Source organism: Carcharhinus amblyrhynchos, chromosome 6 (assembly GCF_965287045.1).
Source record: "Carcharhinus amblyrhynchos chromosome 6, sCarAmb.v2.hapA, whole genome shotgun sequence".
In the NCBI taxonomy this organism is placed as follows: domain Eukaryota; kingdom Metazoa; phylum Chordata; class Chondrichthyes; order Carcharhiniformes; family Carcharhinidae; genus Carcharhinus; species Carcharhinus amblyrhynchos.
This window is the reverse complement of record NC_137329.1, coordinates 66,545,851-66,561,033: the sequence shown is the minus strand read 5'-3', so window position 1 is coordinate 66,561,033 and position 15,183 is coordinate 66,545,851. Positions and strand designations below refer to the sequence as shown.

The following is a 15,183-nucleotide window of genomic DNA, read 5'->3' as shown; positions in this document are numbered from 1 at the left end:
ATGCTCAGTCCAGGTTACATCACCTTCAGAGGTGATTCAGAATTCAGGATGGGTGGCAACTAAGTCGAGATACATGCAACAGATCTACCTCATCAAACACTCCCAGGACGGCATGAGGTTAGATAGAGTAAAGCTCCCTCTACACTGTCCTCATCAAATACTCCCAGGACAGATATAGCACAGGGTTAGATGCAGAATAAAGCTCCCTTTACACTGTCCCCATCAAAAACTCCCAGGACAGGTACCGGGTTAGATGTATAAACTGAGGTTATGATGCAGATACAGGGCCCACACTAAATGTTAATCTGTGGTGAAAGTAAAACCCTCAGAGCCGATAGGTGTATATCCCAGAACTAATCATATCTAGTCAGTGTGCGATTTGTAATATCCATTTATTTCACACTTTCTCCTGCCACATACAAATGAGATTAATTAAAACGCAGCTGCTTCCTACATCAGGCTAGAAAAGTCTTCTGCTTTCCATTTGGCAAATATGTTCACTTAGTCTATCCCAAACATCTATTGTGCTGTGATTGCATTTGATGCTCCACAAACAGATGAAACACGGTCTAGTCCAAGGAAATAATCAGGTCCAGAATTCCTTCAGAAATCCACAGCGTCAGACTCAAATCTAGTTCAGGCTTCTTCACTAAACTAGGAGACAAGACAGAGTCTCCTCCTATTGACCATAAATACTACTCAGTTCATTCTAGAAGCTGCTAAGCTCTACCTCAGACAATTGATCAGCAAAAAGAAAATCTTAACCAGTACAATACAAGTGAAGTGAACTAGCCCCCATTGATTAATAAGCTCAAGTTCTCCCTATCTTGTATTTTTCTAATCCTTCATTTGGAGCAGGAATAGGCTGCAACAGGGGGAACATGAAGCAGAATAATTAGCTATAGGTAGCAGGAGTGGGGGTGGGGGGGGGGGGGAGAGAGAGAGAGAGAGAGAGAGAGAGGGTAGAGGGTTGTACAGTGCTGGTGGTTTTATGAAGCATTTGTCAGGAGTTCACAAGGACTGCGTAGTTTGCAGGGTAGAGTCCTGATTGACCATTGTCCAGTTGACCTTTACACCAGCCCTGTTCATCCTCTTCACCAATCTTCGTTAACTCTTGACCTGTGAAGAAAGCCGACAAGAGCACAGAGAATAACTAAACTTTGCTTGTTTGGTGGTGATGACTCACACCCTGTAGGGAACAAACTGACAAAGGGAACCCAACAAACCGGATGATTTGTGACTCGTCAAAATCAAGGCTAAGGTGGTGTGGGAGGGCAGCCAGAGTGACCACAAAATGTGTCAGATTATTGTGAAAAGTGAATCGTCACACCCATTCCAATGCTTAGAATTCCCACACTGTATGGTTTAACTCTAGGGTAACAATCAACAATAAATGCAGCTGTGCTGATGTTATATACATCTCAAAGTGCTCCAGTCTTCTTTTCATCATCGAACGGTACAATAAACTGCCAATCCAAAGTTAACCACCTCTCCCAGTATTTGATGAAGTGAGAGTGACCATTCCTGTGTTGTTTTTGATAATGAAGGCAGTGGATAGCATGTTTTATGGACAGCAGCATCTGACCATGTTAGTATTAGTAGCCCATAGATGCTGTGGATTTCTGGTAAAGCCTTTTTGACCTTGCTGAGCACAGTCATTTGGTTCAATTGCCAGTTAGCCAGGTAACTCACTGGACAGTTTCAGGCTAAAGGTTCTTGACATCTAGTGCTATTTATGCTGCAAGGCATTCAATTAGCTTCCACTGAAGCAACCCTATAATTAATTTTACAACCCACATCACACAATTTGCTCAATCCATGAAAAAAACACTCTGCCAACCTGGTTCCAAATGCCCATTATGGGGGAAGACGCTGCCCCACCACTCATTGTCCTGGTTTAACAGTTCAAGCAAGAGGGGTAAAAACCAAACATGATGGGCCAAATACCATTCATTACGTTGTAAATTTAATGGTTCCAAACAGTCCAAATTACCCAGATTAACAGTTAGACACTCAGACATGCCTGCCACAATCCAAAGGATGTGCATGTTAGGTGGATAGGTCATGCAAAATTGCCCTTAGTGTCCTAAGATGTGTAGGTTCTGGGGATTAGCGTGGTAAATATGTGGGGTTACCGGCCTGGGTAAGATGCTACATTGGAAAATTAGTGCAAACTTAACGAGCCAAATGGCCTACTTCTGCACTACTGGGATTCTATGATTCTAACTAACTTTGACTCAAGATCGTTATGGAAAAGGTCAAGGAAGAACCAGAAATCAAAGTTCTAAACTGGGGCGAGGCTGATGCAGACACACATATTGGTATAGCACAGCGTGCCCACGCCCCTTCATACAGTGCGGTGCACCCACGTCCCTTCATACCTTCAGCGAGTTGGGGGCCAGGCTGAAGTGTAGGGCCTCCAGGGTGGCGTTCTCTGGGCTGCTGTCAGTGCCCAGTAATAGCAGGGATAAAAATAACGAGATCCTGCAGCTGAATGCATGGCTGAGGGATTGCTGCAGGATAGAGGGTTTTACCTTTGTAGACCATTGGGAAGTCTTTGTGAGGAAAGGACACCTGTACAAGTGGGATGGGGACCATTTAAATGGGAAGGGCACAAATATTTTAGCTGGGAGGTAGGCTGGAGTGTTTCAGCAGGGTTTAAACTAATATGGAGGGGGGGTGGGGAGGAGACAGGTAGCTCAGTAGGCACTGGGATTGGGAGCGAGTTGGGTGACAGGGTAAGTCTAGATGATAGGAAAATCTCCCAGGAGGAGGAGGGTCCGAGTGGGCCTGTGGGTCTTCAGTGCATCTGTTTTAATGCGAGGAATGTGACGGGTAAAACGGATGAACTTAAGGCAAGGAATTTAGATGTGGTGGCAGTGATGGAGTCATGGTTAAAGGAAGGGCAGGACTGGCAGCTAAATATTCCTGGGTATAAGTGTTTTAGGCATGACAGGGGAAGGTCGAAAAGAGGAGGGGGAGTGGCGCTCTTAGTTAGGGAGCACATCACAGCGGTGTAGGGGGAAGATAATATAGAGGGGTTAGGAATTGAGTCTCTGTGGGTGGAGTTGAGGAATAGGAAGGGGGCCATTACTATGCTAGGGGTGTACTACAGACCGCCCAACAGCCCACGGGCAGTGGAAGAGGGTGTATGTAGGGACATTTTGGATAAGTGTAGGAAGAACAGGGTTGTTGTAGTGGGAGATTTTAATCTCCCTGGAGTGGATTGGAAGGTGCCTAGAGCTGGGGGTTCGGACGGGGAGGAATTCGTAAGATGTGTATTGGAAGGGTCCTTGGAGCAGTATGTAGATAGCCCGACTAGAGAAGGGGCTATACTGGATTTAGTTCTGGGCAATGAGCCGGGTCAGGTGGTTTAGGTTGCAGTAGGTGAACATGTGGCTAATAGTGACCACAACTCTGTCTACTTTAGGATACAAATGGGAAAAGATGAGTGCTGTCCTAAGGGGAGGGTCTTAAATTGGGGGAGGGCTAGATACAGCCAGATTAGGCAGGAGCTTAGGGATGCAGACTGGGATAGGCTGTTGGAGGGCAAGTCCACGTTAGGCATGTGGGAGTCTTTCAAGGGAAAACTGAAATGGGTGCGGGAAAGGCATGTGCCGGTTAAGAGGAAGGATGGGAAAGGTAGGATTAGAGAACCGTGGATTACTAGAGATATAGAGGACCTGGTCAGGAAGAAACGAGAGGCGTATGTCAGGTCTAAGCAACTGGGAACGGAGAGAGCGTTGGAGGAATACAGAGAGAGGAGGGATCTCAAAAGGGGGGTTAGGAGGGCAAAAAGGGGGCATGAAATGGCTTTGGCAGGTAGGGTTAAGGAAAATCCAAAGGCGTTTTTCTCCAATGTTAGGAACAAAAGGGTGGCTAGGGGAAGAAAAAAATTGGTCCCCTCAGGGACAGAGGAGGGGAATTGTGCTTGGAGTCTGAGGGAATGGGGGAGATCCTGAATGAATACTTTGCGTCGGTATTCACGAAGGAGAGGGGCTTGATGTCTGGTACGGTCTTCGAGGGAGCTATAGACCAATTGAAGGAACTATCGATTACGAGGGAAGAAGTGTTAGGGCTTTTAGGTAGCATTAAAACTGATAAATCTCCGAGGCCCGATGGCATTTATCCTAGGCTGCTTAGGGAGGCGAGAGATGAGATTGCTGGGCCTCTGACACAAATCTTTGTCTTTTCTTTGGACACAGGTGAGGTCCCAGAGGACTGGAGGATAGCGAACGTGGTACCGTTGTTTAAAAAGGGCAGGAGGGATAACCCGGGTAACTATAGGCCGGTGAGTTTGACATCAGTGGTAGGCAAGTTGATGGAGAAGATTCTTAGGGATAGGATGTATGAGCACTTAGAGCATTGCGATCTGATTAAGGATACGCAGCATGGCTTTGTAAAGGGGAAGTCTTGCCTTACAAATCTGGTAGAATTTTTTGAGGAGGTGACAAAACTGGTTGACGAAGGACGAGCCGTTGATGTTGTCTTTATGGATTTCAGTAAGGTGTTTGACAAAGTCCCTCATGGTAGGTTGGTAGAAAAGATTAAAGCTCATGGGATACGTGGCCAGGTATCTAGATGGGTTGAGAACTGGCTTGCAAAGAGGAGTCAGAGAGTAGTAGTGGAGGGGTCCTTTTCTAGCTGGAGGTCTGTCACTAGTGGTGTGCCGCAGGGCTCAGTACTGGGACCTCTTCTCTTTGTAGTGTATATAAATGACTTGGAAGAGGGAGTAAGTGGTGTGATCAGCAAATTTGCTGATGACACTAAGATGGCTGGATTGGCGGGCAGTGAGGAGCAGTGTCTGGCAATACAATGGGATATTGATAGGCTGGTATATTGGGCAGATATATAGCAAATGGAGTTTAATCCGGATAAACGTGAGGTGATGCATTTTGGCCGGAATAATGTAGGGGGGAGTTACATGATAAAGAATAAGCCTATAAAGATTATAGAAACGCAGCAGGACCTGGGGGTGCAAGTGCACAAATCTTTGAAGGTGGCAGTACAAGTGGAGGAGGTTGTGAAGAAAGCTTATGGTATGTTAGCCTTTATAGGAAGGGGTATAGAGTATAAGAGCTGGAGTCTAATGTTGCAGTTGTATAGAACGTTGGTTAGGCCTCATTAGGTGTACTGCGTCCAGTTCTGGTCGCCTCACTACCAGAAGGACGTGGAGACTCTGGAGAGTGCAGAGGAGGTTTACCAGCATATTGCCTGGTATGGAAGGACTGGGTTATGAGGAAAGATTGAGCAAATTGGGGCTGTTCTCCCTTGAAAGACAGCGACTGAGGGGAGATCTAATAGAGGTATATAAGATTATGAAGGGTATAGATAGAGTAAACAGTGGTAAGCTATTTCCTATATTAGGGACACACAGTACGAGGGGCCACGGGCTTCGGGTGAGGGCGGAGAGGTACAACACGGATATTAGGGGGAGGTTTTTCACACAGAGGGTAGTGGGGGTATGGAATGCTCTGCCAAGCAAGGTGGTGGAGGCAGGCACGCACGCTGGAGTTGTTTAAGAGTTACTTAGACAGGCACATGAGTGGGTTGGAGATGGAAGGATATAGGAGATTGTTTTAAATAAGGTTCATTAGCATTGGGACGTCCCTGGTAATGTATAAGGATGTGGAATGATCCTAATGTTTTTCTCTTCTAATTCACAGGTTTTAAGTCGGTCCGCCATGTTGTCCAACGAGGGGCATACACGCGATGGGTCGTACTAGGGCTGCTCTTGGATGTTCGAGAATAGCCTAGTACTTCATGTCGTTACTGTGCGCTTAAACTGGACCAGATGCTGGGCAACACGACAGCTCAGTGACTATCACTGTTTGCTGTGCAGACACATGGATTTGGGACAGTGTCTGTGGGAGTTTGCGCATTCTCCCCGTGCTTGCGTGGGTTTTCTCCGGGTGCTCCGGTTTCCTCCCACACCCCAAAGATGCGCTATTTGGCTGATTGGAGGTAATAAATTGTCCCTAAATTAGTTTTCCCTCAATATGGAATGCCATAAGCATAGATAAGGGCCATGGGTGGAGGGGGGACTGATAATGTTAAAATGGCGGCGTGGGCTCGTTGGGCCAAAGGGCCTGTTTCCCGGGCTGTTTTTGTTCTTTGTTCATACAGTGCGGCATGCCCGAGGGGACGGGCGCAGACATACCCTTTGACGGGGCGTTGGGCGTGGACACACCTTCCTACAGCACGAGGACACACCTCCAGCCAGCGCGAGGCACATGCGCGCACACCTCCTGACAGAGCGATGCTTGCACACAGACCTCCAAACAGTGCGATGCACACACCTTCAGACAGAGTGACCCATGTACATCTTTAGACAGTGCGATGCACACACACACACACCTTCGTGAGCCGCTGTAGAGCAGTCTGAGAACAGTGCCCTCGCAAGCTCCGGGCAGCACTTTATGGACGGATCCTGGCAGGCATCATTCACCCAGAAGGTGATTACTCAAAATCGGTACAAGACACAGGCACTGGTACACGTGAGCAGTGTTACACAGAAATGAGTCCAATTTCATTCAAGCAGTGGCAAACACAAATATATTCTGATGCATTCACTATACATGCGGATACAAGAAGTGGGAGGTACATGCACAATTAGGCAGGAGCACTGATATTCACTCTGGGGATCGAGGCTATTAGATTCGGTAGAATAGATGGCACCAGAGCGAGGCGACTTCTTGTAAGCTGTGCCCAGCATAACTTTGAATTCTATCTTTTACTCTTGTTCCATGCTTCACAAACTTTATTCTAACTCTTTTAAACTCTCTAACAATGCTCTAATATTAATATGTATGGAGCAATAAGATCAGATTGATTGGATCAATGAAAAATCCCAACACAGTAAATGGGCCAGATGGCCAGTCTCTCTGCCTGGCTAAGTAACTCGGTCAGTTGTACACTGCCTGTGTGGATACTCCATTACTATAGACAGCCGTGAGATGCTGTAGATTTTGGTGCTGAAGGTATGTGTTGGTGTGAGATGGACTCTGAGGGTTAACATGCAGTGCGCCAACAGCCTGCACATGCAACATTGCGGAACAAGACCGATCTGTGTTAGTGTGTCAATACCTGCCGAGAAGCTTAGCTCATCAGCCTCCTGCCCCGCATAATCATACAGTGCACGCACTCGGACCATCGCTACCTTCACATCATCTTCAGTGCTCAGTGTCAACACAAATCTCCTGGGGCTGTCATCATCCGACCAATCAGACGAATAATCCTTAAATCCACTGTGGGACACAACACAGATTAGTGTGAGGTTATCGTATGTGGAAAAGAGAGAGAGAGAGAGACAAAGATAGAAACAAACAAAAAGATAGAAGCGGCGAGGGCGCGAGACAGAGCGAAACACAAGCAAGTAGGTATGATACTGAGAGACAGAGTCATACAATACGGAAGGAGGCTATTCAGCCAATCATAACAGTGCTGGTTCTGGTAGAGCTGTCCAATTAATCCTCTCCCCCCTACTCCTGAGATTATTTTTCCTTTCAAGTATTCCTCCAATTCTCGTTTGAAGTTTATTATTATTGTACTTGGACTTCCTGCAGGCATTTGATAAGGTATCACATCAAACTTTATTGTGTCGGGGTTAAAATATTGGTATGGATAGGAGATTGGCCAGCTGAAAGGAAACAGGAAATAGCCACGAATGGATCTTTTTCTATTTGGCAGGGTATGATAAAGAACAGTAAAGCACATGAACAGGCTCTTCAGCCCAACAAGCCTGTAGCGATTACATTGTCCTATCTAGACCAACCATCTGTATCCCTCAATTCCCCACCTGTTCATGTGTCTATTTAGGTAAGTCTTGAATATCGCTAAAATGTCTGTCTCAACCACTTCACTTGACAGTGCATTCCGTGCCCCCACCACCCTCTGTGAAATGCTTCCCCCACACATCTCTACTTTCCCCCCTTACCTTGAACTTGTGTCTGCTTGCAATTGTCATTTCTGCCCTGGGAAAAAGCTTCCAACTATTCACCTTATCTATGCCCCTCAATTTTATAAACTTCTATCAGGTCGCCCCTCAGCCTCCGTCTTTACAGTGAGAACAAACCCAGTTTATTCAATCTTTCATCATAACTAATATCCTCCGCACCAAGCAACATCCTGGTAAACCTTTTCTGTACTCTTTCCAAAGCCTCCATGTTCTTCTGATAGTTGGGTGACCAGAGTTGGACACTATTCCAAATGTGGTCTCACCAATGTTTTATATAACTGTAACATAATTTGCCAACTTTTATACTCGATGCCCCAGCCATTGAAGGCAAGCATGCCATATGCTTTCTTCACCACCTTTTCCACCTGTGCTGCCACTTTTAAGGATCTGTGGACCTGTACTCTCAGATCTCTCTGTGTCTATGCTCCTGATAGTACTGCCATTTATTTTATTGCTCTCACCTGAATTGGATGGAACAAAATGCATCACTTCGCATTTGTCCAGATTAAATTCCATCTGCCATTTCTCCTCCCAATTTTCCAGAATATCTACACCCTGCTGTATTCTCTGACAATCTTCATCACTATCCCCAACTTCAGCAATCTTAGCATAATCTGCAAACATCTAATCAGACCAGCTACTTTTTCTTCCAAGTCATTTATATATATTACAAACAGCTGAGGCTCCAGCACTGATCCCTTCAAACACCACTAGTTACAGACCTCCATTCAGAAAAACACCTTTTCACTGCTACCCTCTGTCTTCTGTGGCCAAGCTGATTCTGAATCCATCTAGCTAGTTCACCCTTGATCCCGCGTGATTTAACAATTTGCACCAGCCTGCCAGAAGACTGGGGGACAGCAAATGTTGTCCCCTTGTTCAAGAAGGGGAGTAGAGACAACCCTGGTAATTATAGACCAGTGAGCCTTACTTCTGTTGTGGGCAAAGTTTTGGAAAGAATTATAAGAGATAGGATTTATAATCATCTAGAAAGGAGCAATTTGATTCGGGATAGTCAATACAGTTTTCTGAAAGGTAGGTCGTGCCTCACAAACCTTATTGAGTTCTTTGAGAAGGTGACCAAAGAGGTGGGTGAGGGTAAAGCAGTTGATGTGGTGTATATGGATTTCAGTAAAGTGCTTGATAAGGTTCCGCACGGTAAGCTATTGCAGAAAATGTGGAGGCATGGGATTGAGGGTGATTTTGCAGTTTGGATCAGAAATCGGTTAGCTGTAAGAAGACAGAGGGTGGCGGTTGATGGGAAATGTTCACCCTGGTGTTCAGTTACTAGTGGTGTACCGCAGGGATCTGTTTTGGGGGCCACTGCTGTTTGTCATTTTTATAAATGACCTAGATGAATGATGGATTAGTAAATTTGCGGATGACACTAAAGTTGGTGGAGTTGTGAACAGTGTGGAAGGATGTTGCAGGTTACAGAGGGATAAGCCGCAGAGCTGGGCTGAAAGGTGGCAAATGGAGTTTAATGCAGAAAAGTGTGAGGTGATTCACTTTGGAAGGAGTAACAGGAATACAGAGTACTGGGTTAATGGTAAGATACTTAGTAGGTAGATGAGCAGAGAGATCTCATTGTCCATGTGCATAGATCCCTGAAAGTTGGCACCCAGGTTGATAGGGTTGTTAAGAAGGCGTACGGTGTGTTAGCTTTTATTGGTAGAGGGATTGAGTTTTGGAACCATGATGTCATGTTGCAGCTGTATAAAACTCTGGTGCGGCCGCACTTTGGAGTATTGCGTACAGTTCTGGTTGCTGCATTATAGGAAAGATGTGGAAGTATTGGAAAGGGTGCAGAGGAGATTTACCAGGATGTTGCCTGGTATGATGGGAAGATCTTATGGGGAATGGCTGAGTGACTTGAGGCTGTTTTCGTTAGAGAGAAGAAGGTTAAGAGGTGACTTAATAGAGGCATACAAGATGATCAGAGGATTAGATAGGGTGGACAGTGTGGATCTTTTTTCTCGGATGGTGATGGCAAGTATGAGGAGGCATAGCTTTAAATTGAGGGGTGATAGATATAGGACAGATATCAGAGGTAGGTTCTCTACTCAGACAGTAGTAAGGGCGTGGAATGCCCTTCCTGCAATAGTCGCGGACTTATCAACACAAAGGGCATTTAAAGGGTCATTGGATAAGCATATTGATGATATTGGAATAGTGTAGGTTAGATGGGCTTTAGATTCATTTCACAGGTCAGCACAACATCGAGGGCCGAAGGGCCTGTACTGCGCTGTAATGTTCTACGTTCTAAATGCTTCACTAAATATAGACAACATACACAGCCCTTCTCTCATCAATCATTTTTGTCATCTCCTCAAAAAACTCAATCAAATTAGTGAGACATAACCTCCCCTGTACCAAATGCAGTTCCAAATGTGTATAGATCCTTTCTCTAAGAATCTTCTCCAACAATTTCACTATCACTGACCTCAGGCTCACTGGTCTATAATTACCTGGGTTATCCTTGCTATCCTTCTTAGATAATGGGACAACATTGACAATCCTTCAATCCTCTGGGACCTCACCTGTGGCCAACAAGGAAATAAAGATTTCTGTTAGAGGCCCAACAATTTCCTCTCTTGTCTCCCTCAATAATCTGGAATAGATGCCATCTGGCCCTGGGGATTTGTATACCTTAATGCTTTTTAATATGCCTAACATTTCCTCCCGACTTACTCTAGAGGGTTTCCATTCCTGTCTCATCAATCAACGTGTCCCCCTCTCCTTTGTGAATACTGATGCAAAGTATTCATTAAGGATCTCACCCACTTCCTACGCATAACTTCTCTCCTTTGTGCTTGACAAGTCATGTGCCACAGGGATCAGTGCTGGGGCCTCAACTGTTCACAATTAATATGAATGACTTGGATGAAGGGCAACACAGTGGTTAGCACTGATGCCTCACAGCACCAAAAACCCAGGTTCAATTCTGGCCTCAGGTCACTGTGTGTGAAACTTGCATGTTCTCCCTGTGACTGCACGGGTTTCCTTTGGGAACTCCAGTTTCCTCCCACATGCCAAAGATGTACGGGTTAGGTTAATTGGCCATGCTAAATTGACCCTAGTGTCAGGGGAATTAGCAGGATAACTGTGGAGTTACGGGAATAAGGGCTGGGTGGGATGTGGTCGGTGCAGACTCGATGGGCCAAATGGCCTCCTTCTGTCCTGTAGGGATTCCATGATTCTATAAAGAGACTGAAGAGATGGTTCCTAAATTTGCTGATGGCACAAAGATAGGTAGGAAAATAAGTTGTGAAGTGGATGCTAGGAGGCTACAAAAAATATAGATAAGTCAAGTGAGTGAGCAAAGATCTGGCAAAATGAACTATCATGTGAGCAAACTGAAATTGTCCATTTTGGCAGGAAGAATAAAAAGCATATTATCTGAATGGTGAGAGACTGCAGAGCTCTGAGATTCAGAGGGATCTGGATGTCATAGTGCATGAATTGCAAAAGGCTATGTATAGGTACAGCAAGTAATTAGGAAAACTATCACTTATTGCAAATGGAATCGATTACAAAAAGCTGGGAGGTTATATTTCAGTTATACAGGACATTGGTGAGACCACATCTGGAGTACTGTGTACAGTATTGGCCTGCTTCTTTAGGGAAAGATGTAAATGCGTCAGAAGCAGTTTAGAGAAGGTTTAGTAATGCCAGGGTCTGAGTCTATTATGTGGAATTTGTGGAAGTTATCTTTTGAAAGTCCATATGCACAACATCAATCCTATGACTACCATGAACCATCTACCTGAAAATATCCATTAAGGTAGTCAAATACGATTTGCCTTTAACAAATCTATGCTGATTTTAATTTATTAGCTCATAATTTTCCAAATGTTAATTAATTTTGTGTCATATTGTCAACAGATGAACCCTCACCACTGGCTGCTTTGTAGTTACTCAGTTTGATCCTTGCCTTCGTTTTAAGAACATAAGAAATAGGAGCAGGAGTAGGCCATCTAGCCCTTCGAGCCTGCCCCGCCATTCAATAAGATCATGGCTGATCTGTCGTGGCTCAGTTCCACATTCCCGCCCTCTCCCCATAACCCTTAATCCCCTCGCTTATCAAAAACCCATCAACCCGCGTCTTAAAAATATTTAGCGAGGCAGCCTCCACCACTTCAACGGGCAGAGAATTCCAGAGATTCACCACCCTTTGAGTGAAGAAGTTCCTCCTCAACTCCGTTCTAAACCGCACCCCCTTTATCTTGAGGCTGTGCCCTCTAGTCCTACTGTCCTTTCTGAGCGGGAAGAGTCTCTCCACCTCTATCCTATCCATCCCATTCATCATCTTATATGTCTCAATGAGATCTCCCCTCATTCTTCTAAACTCTAACGAGTACAAGCCTAGTTTATTCAGCCTCTCCTCATAGCTCAACCCCCTCAACTCCGGTATCAGCCTAGTAAACCTCCTCTGCACTCCCTCCAAGGCCAAAATATCCTTGCGTAAGTACGGCGACCAAAACTGCACACAGTACTCCAGCTGCGGCCTCACCAATGCCCTATACAGCCACAGCAAGACCCCCCTACTTTTATATTCAATCCCCCTCGCTATGAAGGCCAACATCCCATTAGCCTTCCTGACCACCTGCTGCACCTGCAGGCTGGGTTTTTGCGACTCATGCACAAGGACCCCGAGGTCCCTCTGCACCGTTGCCTGCTGCAGTTTTTCGCCACGTAAGTAATAGTCCTTCCTATCATTATTCCTACCAAAGTGGACCACCTCGCACTTGCCAACATTAAATTCCATTTGCCAGTTCCTGGCCCATTCGCCCAGCCTATCTAGATCCTTCTGTAGACTCTCCACACCCTCCGCACAATTTGCTGTTCCACCAATCTTGGTATCATCAGCAAATTTTGACACCATACACTCGGTTCCCTCCTCCAGATCATTTTAACACAAGGAAAACAGATACAAAGTTACGTATACCCTTTGCCTCCACAGGAACGTCTCCTAATCAACCCTATCCTTCCTTCAAATACCCTTTTATGTGTCTTTAACATACTTTGGCTTTCCCGTTTTGTTTTTTAAAATTTTATTCCAAACTTAAAGTAACAAAGCGAATACACAGAGTGCACAAGGCAAGCCCTTAATCCATCTCCTTGCTTGCTTCCAAAACCAAATTCAAATTAAACCCAATTCATGGACTCCACAAGAGAGACATACAAGATCCAGACTGACAAGAGAAGATATTGCTTCCCATCTTGGGCTTGATCTTAGTCAAAAAGTGATGCATTAGTCACTAGTCCAGTGCTCTGAACACAAGTCTCTAACTCAAAATGCAACTCATCAAACACTTAAGTGAATCCCAATATTAACTGTACAGACTCCTTTTGATGTTGCTTGCTTTGTTTTTATACACTTCTTCTTGTATTTCTGAAAGTGCATCATTCAAAGAACAACTATTTTCAAAGACCTCTAAAATTGGGGAGAAGTGAATGATGGGGCACTTTGTTAGTGGTCAGGGGGATATTTTGGATTCAGGGACCCCGTACCTGTCCCCTGGGGGAGAGAGGGGCACAGTGTTACTGGAAGGGATGATGTTGGTGAGAGTCACTTCCTCCATTCCTTGGCTGCTCTTCTCCTTACGATTAATAGCTCGGTTTGCTTCTGGGACCCACTCCTGTCAAAGGCAAAGAAACTAGTTATTCAAGTTCAAGGAGCAGGAATTGTTTGGGAAGAAGTGGTGGGGTGGAAAAGGCATATGAGCAGAGGCCAGGGTTAGGTTGGGTGGACAGGGAGTCGATGCTTGGGGAAAGAGTGTGTTGCCATCAAGTTGGGATGTGAAGGCACAGGGTTCTGGGAGGAGCTCATGGGGTTCCAAGGAGGGACAAGGAATAGTCCGGAGGGAAGGGAATGTCAGGGAGGAATCCGGATGGCCCAGTGATGGGGATTTTGCAGCAGGGTGCCAAGAGAAATTCGGATGGAGGGGTACGGTATGCTGTAATGAGGGGTTGGGGGAGCGAGGATGGGCTCCAAGGGAACAGTCTAATGGGTGCCTTATATTAATTATCACAGGAATACTTCAAACTGCCACCAGTATGTTGGTGATAATGAACTTAACTTCTGTAGTTCCTTGAGAATTGAAGGCCATCAATGGTGACATCACTCCACATCAACTGTCAGCTGTCCTTGGAGTGTGTCCTTTTGTTAGCATCCCTGTTACGGAGGCGTGAAGCCAATTCAATAGGTATGACGGGAGAGTGGGCTATGTGAAACAGTAAGAAACAATTCAAAATGTTCAAGAAAAATGTATCTCATTAGCAATATAGATCCATCTGTGATTTACTGAGGGAGTGAGAGATTGTATTAAATTAAAAGACGCTTGTACTGTTGCAATGTAGAAGAAGTTAACATTGGGAATAAAATGAATTCAATGTCAGGTAGTGTGTGATGATTCACTTTTTGCGCAAGGTTAGAAAGGCTGAATGTATTTAAATAGAAATATTAATGTTCAGAGGGACATAATATATTTGTAAAAGAAGCAAAGGTAACAAAAAATAGGGAGTTCCCAAACTAATCTCACTGCCCAGCTCTCTCCCCGTAGCCATGTATCACTCCCAAAATAATCCCATTGCCCCACTCTCTCCCATAGCCCTGTATCAATCCTCAAAATAATTTCACTGCCCTGCTCTCTCCCCATAGCCCTGTTTCAATCCCAAACTAATCCCATTGCCCCACTCTGTCCCATAGCCCTGTATCAATCCTCAAACTAATCCCATTGCCTCACTCTCCCCATAGCCATGTATCAATCTCAAAATAATCCAACTGTCCTACTCTCTTCCCAAAGTCCTGTATCAATCGCAAATTAATCTCATTGCCCCACTCCTTCCACAGCCTTGAATCAATCCAAAATTAATCCCACTGTCTTCTCCCTCACCGTATCCCTGTAACAATCCTAAACTAAATCCACTGCCCCATCCTCCCCACAGCCCTGTATATTTATCTGCTTCAAAGGGGGATGAAACTGAGGCAACAGCAACTTACCTCAAACTGTGGCCAGTTCATGGCCATGCCAGGTCCATGAGTGTTCTGCCACCATTGTAAATCTTCCTCCTCTTTGGCTGAAGCGATGGTCTGGTACAGATCGCGATAGATAGTTTGGAAACTGAAACAACACCACAGCCATGTATTAGTTAAACAAATTATCTACCCCTGACTACAGACGTTCAGCAGCAACCCAGAATAAACAGACTTGCAGGGTTTT

At 45.2% G+C, this 15,183-nt stretch overlaps 1 protein-coding gene across 15 annotated transcripts in view; it reads right to left on the bottom strand.

Moving 5' to 3' along the window:
* Positions 1–964: 964 nt before the first annotated feature.
* Positions 965–15,183, bottom strand: part of pacsin3 (protein kinase C and casein kinase substrate in neurons 3) — a 62,102-nt gene continuing 47,883 nt past the window's right edge. For 14 of the 15 annotated variants that reach the window (XM_080191648.1, XM_080191655.1, XM_080191642.1 and 11 more), the window contains 4 exons: positions 14,964–15,084; positions 13,472–13,599; positions 7,087–7,247; positions 965–1,119 (listed from right to left, as the gene is read on the bottom strand). In XM_080191648.1, the coding sequence (XP_080047774.1) occupies positions 1,004–1,119; positions 7,087–7,247; positions 13,472–13,599; positions 14,964–15,084 (526 nt within the window). In that variant the 3' untranslated portion in view covers positions 965–1,003. The remainder of the gene's footprint in view (positions 1,120–7,086; positions 7,248–13,471; positions 13,600–14,963; positions 15,085–15,183) is intronic. The other variant, XM_080191658.1, reaches the window with a different exon arrangement.